Source organism: Centropristis striata, chromosome 10 (genome assembly GCF_030273125.1).
Source record: "Centropristis striata isolate RG_2023a ecotype Rhode Island chromosome 10, C.striata_1.0, whole genome shotgun sequence".
Lineage (NCBI taxonomy): Eukaryota > Metazoa > Chordata > Actinopteri > Perciformes > Serranidae > Centropristis > Centropristis striata.
The window spans coordinates 8,054,121-8,066,249 of NC_081526.1; the positions used below are offsets into that span (position 1 = coordinate 8,054,121).

At 34.9% G+C, this 12,129-nt stretch overlaps 1 protein-coding gene across 1 annotated transcript; it reads left to right on the forward strand.

The window, feature by feature from the left end:
• Positions 1-3,666: 3,666 nt before the first annotated feature.
• dap1b (death associated protein 1b) lies at positions 3,667-6,634 on the forward strand. The gene is made up of 4 exons (XM_059342968.1): positions 3,667-3,827; positions 5,331-5,427; positions 5,960-6,023; positions 6,125-6,634. The coding sequence occupies exons 1-4, from the start codon at positions 3,758-3,760 to the stop codon at positions 6,239-6,241; spliced, it is 348 nt and encodes a 115-aa protein (XP_059198951.1). The 5' UTR covers positions 3,667-3,757; the 3' UTR covers positions 6,242-6,634.
• Positions 6,635-12,129: the final 5,495 nt, after the last annotated feature.

Genomic DNA, 12,129 nt, shown 5'->3' on the forward strand with positions numbered 1-12,129 from the left:
CTTTTTTTCAGTGCAAGAACAGCAGACCAACATTAATTGCAAGAAGTAATGTTGTGCGTTTTTCCTCATTTTTAAGATTTCATGCTCAAATGCGTGTATGCATGACTAATCACTTTAAATGTATCATCATTTTTCATGTTAAATCTTGACCCGAATACTAACTTGTAATTTAAGCTGTCAGCTAAATGTAGTGGAGTAGAAGTATAAAGTTACATAAAATAGAAATACTCAAGTAAAATGCAAGTACTTCAAAATTGCACTTAAGTACAGTACTTGAGTAAATGTACTTAGTACAAATTAAGATCCACACCTTTCCCCTATCAGAGGCTGTAACAGGCTGTCAGTAAATGAAACATGAGAATTATTATTCTTAATCTTTCCTCTGTGTCCTCATTTGAAAACAATTTTCCTGTCACCTATCATTGCTCCAGCTCAGTGGGTAATATATACAGCTTTTCTATGGTATCTTTGCTATCAAATAACTGGGTTAAACACATCAGTACCTAACTGAAATGATGAGGGTGTTGAAACTAGCCTCAGGGATGTTTGTCAAGACAAGACTTCAAGATCCGGTAATAAATCAGGACCGCCATAGGCCTTTATTATGTCAGTTGATATTTTACTGAAATGCAGTCGTGGAAAAAGCTATTAGATCCCTTACTTACTGATACTATACTGTGCAATTACTCTGCTACAATTAAAAATCCTGCATTAAAAACATACTCGAGTAAAAGTACAAAAATATCAGCATCAAAATGTGCTTAAAGTTTCAAAAGTAGAAGTACATTATGCAGAATGAACCCACTCAGATTGTTTTATATATTCCAAATACAGTATTTATGGCATGCCGTTCAGGAAATTATTATATATATATATAGATTCAAAGAATCTATATATATATATATATATATATATATATATATAAACCTAAGAATATATATCAAAGGTCTGAGAATATGTGTTGATACCTGAGAATATATATTAAAACCTAAGAATATATATTAAAAGTCTGAGAATATATATTGAAGGTTTTAACCGAAGGTTTTTATATATGTTTTCCGATTTTCTATATATATTCTCAGGTTTCAATATATATTCTCAGGTTTCAATGTATATTATCAGAATATAACATAATCTAACATAAGCAGCATTTTAATTTTCTCAAGGCAGGGCTCATTTTAACTACTTAATATACTGTTATGAGGTTTAATGAAGAAAAAAGTCTATCATGTTTATTCATGTTAAATCTCGACCCCAAAAGTAACTAAAGCTGTTGGCTAAATGTGGTGGAGTAAGAAGTTCAATATTTGGTAAAAATGTGTTGCAGTGCAAGAATAAAGTTACAAAGATATAATTTTGAGGTACTTGAGTATTTCAATGTTAAGTACAGAGTTTGGGTATATGTATTTGGTCATTCCACCACTGCTTAAGTGCTAAATGTTCCAAACTAATGTGTTTGTTTAATTAGCAGGAACCAGTTCAACAAAAATATTGACGAGAGCTCGCTATGACCTTGTAACTCCCAACATGTATTAATGTTAACAGCATTGGAAAAACTCATATGGGAACTAATCTGTAGTTTCTAGATGAAATTGCTCACAAGGTCTGTGGCTTATCTTGGGAAGAAAATGATGTATTTTTATTATTTTGGGGTGAAACGTAACTTTAAGCCTGTGAAAGCACTGATTGAAACGAACCTGCTGTAATCTGCAGTTCAGCCACAGGTCATAGAGACACAAATTATTCTTAAGTCAAATGTGATTTACACACCCACAGGACTTTTCATTTGTGTTGAATTGACGCCCTCCTGACTCCTGTTAGACTTGTTGGGGCATCATTAAGTTGAGTGACACTACTAAGTATGAGGAGGTCCTTAAAAGAAGATAAAAATAAGAGCCAACCTCACCCTGAGAAGAGATTTATTGCTCAGCCAGAATAACTGGATACACCTGTGAATATTTAGTTGTGCTTATACAATAATGTAGGTCCAAACTGCCAGCAGGAGGAAATATGTGTTGTTGTTTTTTTTACTCTTTTTCATTCTGCCTGTATATGCAACTTAAATAATGATTACCATGCCAGGCTGGTATCATCTTTTTCAGCTCAACCTCACCTGATTATTATTTTGTAATTTTGACTTACTGGATCAACATTTTGACACACAAAAACACACCAAAATTTTTTTTTTTTTAAAAACACGTAAAAAAAACAAAAACGCACACAAAATTACAAAAATGTTGTGTTTGTGTGTATCTAATTCCTGTTATGTTAAGCGACTTTGAGTACCTTTAAAAGCGCTATAAAAATGGAATGTATGGGGTATGTTTCTGTGTTTTGAATTGTTGATATGTTTAAAAACAATAAAGTGTGTTTAAAAAAACATGACATATTAATAATATTTTTACTTTGTTTTCAATCTGCCTCAACAAACAACAAAAGGTCTTGAGTGAAAGTAGCAAAACTACAGTGGAAAAACACTCTACATCCTCTATTAACATAAAAATGGTGCTTAAAGTTCTGAATACATATGTATTCATTATAGTAGAATATAATTAGTGATGCATTAGTGTTTACATCATTTTTAATGTGGCAGCTGTGGTGGAGCTAATTTTGTTTTGCAGACTGCTGGTTGATAAACCTATAATTATATATCAGACTTCATTAGCTGATTTATATTGTGCATGCACAATCTGTATCTGCAAAGTGACTAAAGCTGTAAAATACATTTAGACTACTATTTTACTCCAAAATGTAGTGGAGTACACTGCAAAAGCGGTGTCTAAAAACAAGATAAAACACTAAATCTGAGGGAAATCAACTTGCTGCATGGACAGATAATTTCATTTGACAAGCTTTCTTAAATTAAGATGGTTAAATCTAGAAATAAGCATGTTGAACTCTTAAAACAAGCTAAATTACTTCTAAATAAACACTTCTAAATCTAAAGTCTTTTTTCACCTTGGTAAGAAACAAATAATTTGCAGTGCACTCTGCTCGGGCCAGTTCATCGCTGCTTGCAGCTTTAATTCATCTAGTTTTAAGACTTAATTTCTTATTTTAAGTGTACAACATTTTGAGATTTAATAATCTTAACTATTAAATCTAGAAATGTGCAAAACAAAATTAGCTCCACCACAGCTGCCACATTAAAAATGATGTAAAAACTAATGCATCACTAAGTATATTCTACTACAATGAATACATATACATACAATTCAGAACTTTAAGCATCATTTTTAGATAATTTCCCTCAAATGTAGTGTTTCTATCTTGTTTTTAGACACCCCTTTTTTGCAGTGTAGAGGTATAAAGTGTCATAAAATAGAAATACTCAAATGCATCAAGATTGTATTGACAGCACTTGAGTAAATGTGTTGTGATACATTCCACCACTGCTTTCAGAGAAGTTGTGGTTTGAGGAGTTTTTTGAGGGGGGTTGTATGGGTGTTTTGCCAAGATTTTCAAAATAAAACAGCCGTTCATAAATAAAGAAGAAATAAAGAGTTATATATTTACACAAAAACGCAGGAACTTCTGAGAGATTAATAAAAAGAAAAGAATCAATATGAGACACCGAGTCGCCATTTCAGTTTCATTTTATCAATAAACGCCCAGCATTAATGAAGAAGTGAAATAGGGCGTCTCTGTGGCTGCGGGCTTCCTGTAGACGTCATCTCTGTTTGAGCATAAAAACAACCAAGTGGGCGTTGAGAAGAGTTTGGTGCTTTCTTTGCTTTATCTCCGGAAAGTTTCGAAAATGGTGCAGCAACTCTCAAAATGTGGATCGAAGGAGACTCCCGTGCTGAAGGCTGGCCATCCTCCGGCAGGTAAGCTGCTCCTCGCGCTCACTCCGACTTGCATTGCACGAATGTTTGAACTCCATCAAATCCAACGCGTTGTTGTTTTTCACTGCTCGACCCAGATCGAGAGGCGTGCAGACGGACGCGGAGAATCAAGTTTTAAAGAAAAATCCCCTTCCGATTCTCCTGTTGCAACATTGTAATCGTATCGTGGTGAAGATAATTGCATCGCTGATGTTTGTGATAACGCTGATTGCATCCATCGTGCAGCCGTGATTTACTCTCTTTCTCTTCAAGCAGGCCGCTGGTCAAAGTCACACCGTGTTCCGATCAGCTGAACGCTCCTGTAGTCACGATTTAATGCATGCAAAAAAAAAAAAAAGCATGCCATGCAAACCGACTGTTATCAGAAGCATTTTGACAGTGAGATAAAATACTAAAATAAAATTAAAAAATATTTTATTTAGTATTTTTTTTATTTTTTGTCGTCTGCTTCTTTTTTGTGCATTTATACCGATATAGCCAGTACCCCTTTTCGATTTTAAGTTTGCATCTTACATTTATGAGTAATATTATTACATATAGTTTTATTTTTGTAAAGGTTTTGCATCAGTGACTACCCCAACCTTTGTTGTCTTGTGAATCAAAGTGTTCTTGTGTTACGCCCCTCATCACATGCTGTGGCTTTAGTGTTGACCAGACTTCTGAGCAGTTAAATCACAGTAGGGCTGCAACTAACGATTATGCAATTTATCGATTAATTTGTCGACTATTTAAAGGATTAATCGTTTAGTTGTTTGGGCAATAAAATGTTGAAAAATATCAGTGTTTCCCAAACTACAAGATGACGTTCTCAAATCTCTTGTTTTGTCCACAAACCAAAGAGATATTCAGTTTATTTTCATAAAGGGACAAAGAAACCAGAAATATTCACATTGAAGAAGTTGAAATCAGAGAATTTGGATTTATTGTCTTTAAAAACTGCTTAAACCTATTATTAGATTATCAAAATAGTTGACAATTAATTTAATAATCGATTATTGTTCGATAAATTGAATAATTGTTGCAGCTCTAAATCAAAGTTTTTTTTTTTCTTTTTTTAGATTTTTCTTTTAAGCCTGAAGAGGTTAATAAAAAGGGGGTAAAATCTAAAAATGTTGTTTTGTGTAGTGGAAATATATTTCTTTGTCCATTCTTTAATCCTCTTGTGAATCCCCCTCAGATTATTCCCTGACCCCCCCAGGATGGATACTGCTCTTTAAAATGTGGGCCACCTGTTCAACTAGGACCCCAGTTACTGCCAAACAACGTCCTCACTCACTTTAATAATCTGTGCAATATTTTAAATGGCAATATAACGTTGCAAAGGCAATCTTTCTAGGTTGAAAGTTTTTTATTTTTTTTCATGATTGCAGCAAAGGGAGTCAGGATCCACTGAATACTATAATCTTTAAAATCTGCCAAACACATGTGCAGCAGAGCAGATTTGCAGATAAACTACATTTAAACCATTTTCTTTTGTGTCAATAGTCAAGGCTGGAGGTAAACGGGTGGCCAAGAAAAGCTTGGAAGAGAGTGGCACCCATGGGTCTTCAGAGAAGGAGACCAAGAGGGCTGATAAACTAAGGTAGACTAATGGTCTGCATGCATAACATATACTCAGGGTTTATACGGGTGCTTGAAATCCTTGAAAATGCTTGAATTTAACTTTTTTAAGGTTTAAAAAGTGCTTGGATTTTGGATAAAGTGCTTGTAAATGCTTGAAATTCTTACTGTATTTCTCTTGCAATCTGACTATATCCATCTATAGAATATAGATAATCACATGTTCAATGTAAAAAATAATGAGTAGCCTATCTGAAATGAAGACCGTTCCTCCTAAAAGTGTAATACCATCGCTGTTGGTATGGTTCAGTGAAATCTCCCCCTTTTAGTATGTAAGTACTCATCTAAAATGCAATTTACAACAGGTGTAAGATACTGGAAAAGCTTGAAAATTTACCTTGAAAGTCCTTGAAATATGCTTGAATTTGACCACTGCTAAAGTGTATGAACCCTGTATACAGTGAGAAAAATGTTTGAAGCCTAAACTCCAAGAACATGGAAATTATTGTTTTTGGTCATTGAAGTTTACTTAAAATGACTTTTCTTTTCATCAGGACCTTCGGCACGTCCAACAGGATGCAACAAGTTGGTATTCTTCTTTCAGGGACTCTTGACAAGGTAAACAAAGGCATTCCCGTTTTAAAAAATCCAGTTCTCCAAGTGCTCCTCAGGCCACGGAGCCTTGTGTGTAATAAACTCTTTTCCTGCTGTATTTGCAGCTGAGCCATGACTTTCCCGAGACACCGGTGAGCGTGAGGCACAGCAAGGTGCGCCCTGCGGTGGAGAAGCCCCACTGCCCGCGTTCCTTCTTCATCCAGCAGCCGAGGAAGTTTTGAACAAGTTTTGTTTAAGAATGCCCCAGAGGGAAGCATGTTAAGTCAACTGTGAAAGACAAACATGAAGCGTTAGATACATGAAGGGGACTGACTGTAAGGTGTCGGTGTTTATGGAGAGGAAGCTTTCATCAAGCTCTGTGTTTCTTGTTTAGGCTGTGCTTGTTTGTGAGAATACTATGAACCAGCATTTAATGTGCCTTTCTTAGTGTTGTAAGAGAATTGCTCTAGCTGTATTTCCCAGCTGATGAAAACCAGATGGTGTTTGGGTATGTTTAATGTGAGGGTTTGGCTTCAAGTGAGTTTTTTCAAACTATTTTTTCCAGTGAATTCTTCATAATGTATTGCTTGGCACTTATTAGATTTAATAAAAAAAAGAAAAGAAATTGCATGGCATTACAAGATTGCAGATCTTTTTCTTACTTCAATGTTTATTTGTAGTATTCTACAATGGCCACTAGATGGCAGCAAATGACTTTCTTACACAACAAAAATCACAGGCTCTTCTTTTTTTTTTTTTTTTTTTTTAAGTTTTTATTCAATTTCTTATAGGTCAAACATCATACAAAAGACATCAAACTTCCACTCAAACAAATCGACCATATTAAACAAAAATACATAAAATAAAAACAAAATGCATATATATGTAAATACACATACATACACAAATCACAGCCCATAAACAGCGGAACACATTTAATCACAAGCTCTTTGTGTGCTTCACATATCAGATTCCTAAGTTGTATGCACCATTAGAATTGCAATCTTAATTGCTTTTTAAGATAATTAGATTAGATTTTAATACATACTCCAAAATACACATCTTGTCTATGTTACTGAGGTCCTACGATAGGTCTAGAATAAACTGTGGATCCACAATACACTCAGACCCTTTAGGACAAAAATGTCCCATTAAAACCACAATTCAGATCCCACAAGCATTGCAGCTCAAAATCATGCATTCTATTCTACAAAATAACTAAAAAAGACACAACAACAGATATAAAATGACCAAAAAAGACACAAAGGAGACATGCAAAGGATTAAAAAATGGAGACTCCATAGAGTTAGAGGAGAATATCATTAATATATAATTTTACTTAACGCTGACATCAGAGCAACTTTTCTAACGTGAGTCACAAGGGTTAAGGCTGCAGGATCCCAGTATGTTAAGTGACTCACAGGTAAACAGCCTGCATGGAAGAAGTCAGTGGGAACTTCCCATAAAGGTTAAGCCTTGTCTGTCAACAAGCACCACAGAACCGGCTCCGCTCTGCTTGAGGGCAAATGACTCCGACAAAATGTTGCATCTAATGAGAGGACAGCGAATAAGAAAAGGATGTGTTATTTATTTATCTGAATCATATTTTAAAATACAAAGTATGCATGCTGATTTAAGGTCCCAACACTTAGTATGTCTAGGGTTGTATCCTGAAGGGCCAGCCACCTACATATGCATGAAACAATATATCCGACCTGAGGCTTGTTTATGTAGGACAGGATGTAGAAAAACCAGGTGCCTCATCGTATCATATTTCTCACACTGCAAAAAAAAAAAGGTGTGTCTAAAAACAAGATAAAAACATCAAATCTGAGGGAAATGATCTTGCTGCATGGACAGATAATTTCACTTGACAGGATCTCTTAAATTAAGATTATTAAATCTAGAAATAAGCATGTTGTACGCCTAAAATAAGAAATTAAAGCTGCAAGCAGCGATGAACAGAGTGCACTGCAAATTATTTGTTTCTTACCAAGATAAAAAGACTTTAGATTTAGAAGTGTTGGATAATTTATCTTGTTTTAAGAGTTAATTTCTTATTTTACGTGTTCAACATGCTTAATTCTAGATTTAACAATCTTAATTTAAGACATCTTGTCAATTGAAATTATCTGTCCATGCAGCAAGATAATTTAACAAAACATAGGAGACTACAGTGTGTTCTGTATCATTATGGCTGTGGTGTGGATAGGCAGGTGATTCTTGGGTTTTTAATCATTTTCATGGATAATTTATGAATGCATGCCTGGGGTGCATTGGAAATGAGGTGGAAGAGAGGAGATAGATGAGATGAATGGTCCACTAGATAATAAATCCTTCAGCCTGCTTACATTACAGGTTTCACTCTCTTGTTTCTGTCGTCTCTTTTATGCTGAAGAATAAACCCTGATGGACGGCAAGAGATGCTGAAAGAACAACATGTTAAGAGATGAAAAAGCAGGGTGAAGCTGTGTGCAGAAGTTTTATTTAGCAGCTTTCAGATTGTAAACCAGTGTACATTCAAACACATGTTGGGGATAATTTTTTCTTTATGTCAGTCTACATGAATTAAATATATATACAGTCATGGGAAAAATATTAGACCACCCTTGTTTTCTCCAATGTATTGTTCATTTTAATGGCTGGTACAACTAAAGGTACATTTGTTTGGACAAATATAATAATAACAACAGAAATAGCTCATAAGAGTTTAATTATAGAGCTGATATCTAGACATTTACCATGGTTTTCTTGATAAAGATTTTGGTTATTATCAAGAAAACCGTGGAAAATGTCTAGATATCAGCTCTTAAATTAACTCCTATGAGCTATTTTTGTTTACATCATTATAATTGTCCAAACAAATGTACCATTTTAGTTGTACCAGGCATTAAAATGGACAAGAAATTGAAGAAAAGGGGTTGTCTAATATTTTTTTCCATGACTGTATATGCCTATTTGGGACATAACCCAATCATGACTTCTTCATCACATCCAGACTAGAAAACAAAGCAGCGTGGAGCCCTACTGTAAATTGACCTCTAAAGTTCTGGCTGTAAACTCCATGAGGCCAGTTTCAGTTTGATGATGATATACCAAGTAAAACTGGAGACAAGCTCCAATATATTTTGTATAAAATCATAGAACTGGCTGTTATCCTCTTATATGTTAGGTTTGCAACCTTTGTTCACATTTGCAACATTTCAAATTCTTTATTAAGCATGATAGTGTTTTGAAAGTAAAAAAAAAAGATTTAAAATCACATTATATGTTGGACTTAAGGACTAAAAAAAGACACAAAATGACCAAAAAAGACACAAAATGACTAAAAAAGACACAAAATGAGAAGACAAAATGACCAAAAAAAGACACAAGACACAAATTTACTAAAAAAAGACACAAAATGACTAAAAAAAGACACAAAATGAGAAGACAAAATTACAAAAAAAGACACAAGACACAAATTTACTAAAAAAAGACACAAAATGACCAAAAAAAAGACACAAACTGACTTACCGTATCAACATTTTGAACCAAAAAGGTTAGGTCATACAGGTAAGGTTGTGCTGAAAAAAAATATACCAACATTTAAACATTTTTAAAGTGGTGTATACAGGCTGGATGAAAAGCATTCAAAAATGGCCGAAATAGCCCAAGATTCCATAGAGATAAGCTACTTGAAACAGTCTTTGAGTAATGCTATACATATGTTTGTACACCCTGACACTGCAGAATGTGTCTTCATCAAGTTATCAATTAAAAAAAAAAATCCTGCAAGTGTGAAAATACAACAGCCGCTCCATCCCTGTGGCCCCACAAGGATTATGCATGAACATGCAAGTGTGTTTGTTCTTGAATGTGTCAGATCCATGTATTCATACATGGGCCTTTTTGTTTGCATCAGAAAGCCGATACAACCGATATCTACTCGTCTGTTCACCAACAAAATCCTCCATGATCGCCTTGTAAACACAATGTGCCGACCTTAAATTCTTTGTGATGCTCATGCTGTTCGCACATGCCTTTGATGCCATCTGTGAGTGAAGTTCAGAGACCTCTCCAGCTCTGTTTGAGGAGTGGAGCAGTTGGTGGTCTTCTGACTTGCAGACTTGGTGCATTTCACTGCCAGTGTCTGCCCATTCCCCCGCCATCTGAGGAACCTCGGTGACCCCGTGACGCCCACCACACTGCTGAGAAAACACTGCACACCCACTGTATCACCCCGCCTCACGCAGAGGAGTCGGGTGACTGAAAATGTTGTCCTATCACCACAGTACAGTACAGTACAGAACTTTAAAGTAAGCAGATGTACTCCCTATATTGTAGCTTACACACAAAAATGCAAAAATGCAAGTGGAAAAAGACACAATTAATGATTTCTTGACATTATTACTCTGTTGGAGATGTGAGAAATTTTGCACATGAAACAAGCTGCATAAAATATTTTCACCACTTGAGGTCACCATAGACTAAGATGTGCTGTGAGCCTCCCCTGACAGACCAGGGTGAACCCATAGAAAGCCTGTGCAATGTATTGTATTCCAGTAAGTATAACTTTCCACTTTTGAAGCTTTTGCATGGTTATTAGATAGTATTTTGAATAGACCAGCATTGTGAAAACATTTAACTTCTCCACAGAAATAACATTGTTATTAACTCTATGGAATCTTGGGCTATTTTGTCCATTTTTTAATCCTTTTCATGTCTTTTCGTGACTTTTTTTGGTCATTTGTGTCTGTTGTTGTGTCTTTTTTAGTTATTTTGTGTCATTTTTTGTCATTTTTTGTCTCTTCTGTGTCTTTTTTGGTCATTTTGTGTCTGTTGCTGTGTCTTTTACAGTTATTTTGTGTCTTTTTTTGGTCATTTTGTGTCTTTTTTTGTCATTTTGTGTCTTCTGTGGGTTTTCTTTGGTTATTCTGTCTTCTCATTTTATGTCTTTTTTGGTCATTTTGTGTCTTGTAGTGTCCTTTTTTTTTGTTCTGCTTTGTTTTTACGTCTGGATGTGATGAAGAAGCCATGCTTTGGCGCTTTTGGAGACTCCAGAGGGTTAAGATATATGCTGATATGTATTATATACTTGTCCTCAGTAGACTCAGATTGAACAGCAAACACAAAGCTATTTAATGACATCCTGCTTTTAAAGGCCACTAATATAAACCTAAATCAATTAGGCAAAATTTACATAAAAGCTTTGGCTCAAGTTTCAACACATCCTCTGCTAATGTGCATCAACAAGCAGGAAGTATACTCTATCAGATTGCAAGTAGACAGACAACTGTAATTTTAAAAGTAAACCTTACTTTAATGAGTCACAGTTCTCACATTGTTTATCTAAGAACACAGTGTAATAAAAAAAAATCACATTTACATACACATAAGTATTAGCAGCAAAATGCATTAATACTTAAAGTTGTCGTTATAAAGACTGGGCCCATTCAGAGTGATAAATCTTTGATGCAACGCATCATTTTTAATGTTGTAGCCGGTCCAGGTGGTGCCATGTACCTTTATATACCCTTGGGTAGCTTAATGTAGCAATGCATCACATTTTATGAGCTTCTTTATGTCTTGTGTGCAAAATCTTGATCTGCACAATAGCAAGTAACCATAGACATAAGATTATTATATGGAGTAAAAGATAATATATAATATAAAAATATATTTTTATGTAAAATAAGGGGGAAAAATGCTTAGAGGCAAAGAGAAAGACTTAAACTTTAGTAAGTTGTGAAGAGTTTATTAGGAGGAAATGCCCCGGAAGACCTGCTCCATTTAAATAAAACTACATAAAGCATAATGAGCAGCTAATTAAATAAATAATATATGGGACAAAAGGAGATTAAAGTATTTTAGAGACTTTCTTTGGAGGGGATTTTGAGGACTTCAGTGTTTCTGGCTGTCTCTGCACCACCATACCCCTGATTACCACTCCGAGTTAATTATCCCTGATTTTTATTGCAGGCCTGCAGCTTACAGTTGTCTTAATACATTGTCACACTGTTAAAATAATCGCCTAAGTCATTTTTTGTCAAAATTGTTGTTGTTTTTCAGCCTAAATCCTACATCCTCAGTTGATCAGATCATGTGATTTTATCCCTTTAAGATAATGGCCTATGTCAAGTGTGTGACT

Excerpts from the sequence above, each read along its gene's own strand:
- dap1b (XM_059342968.1), top strand. The coding sequence starts at position 3,758 with ATGGTGCAGCAACTCTCAAAATGTGGATCGAAGGAGACTCCCGTGCTG. Across the intron at positions 5,428-5,959 it reads AAGAGGGCTGATAAACTAAG|GACCTTCGGCACGTCCAACA; the intron begins GTAGACTAATGG and ends TCTTTTCATCAG. Across the intron at positions 6,024-6,124 it reads TTTCAGGGACTCTTGACAAG|CTGAGCCATGACTTTCCCGA; the intron begins GTAAACAAAGGC and ends CTGTATTTGCAG.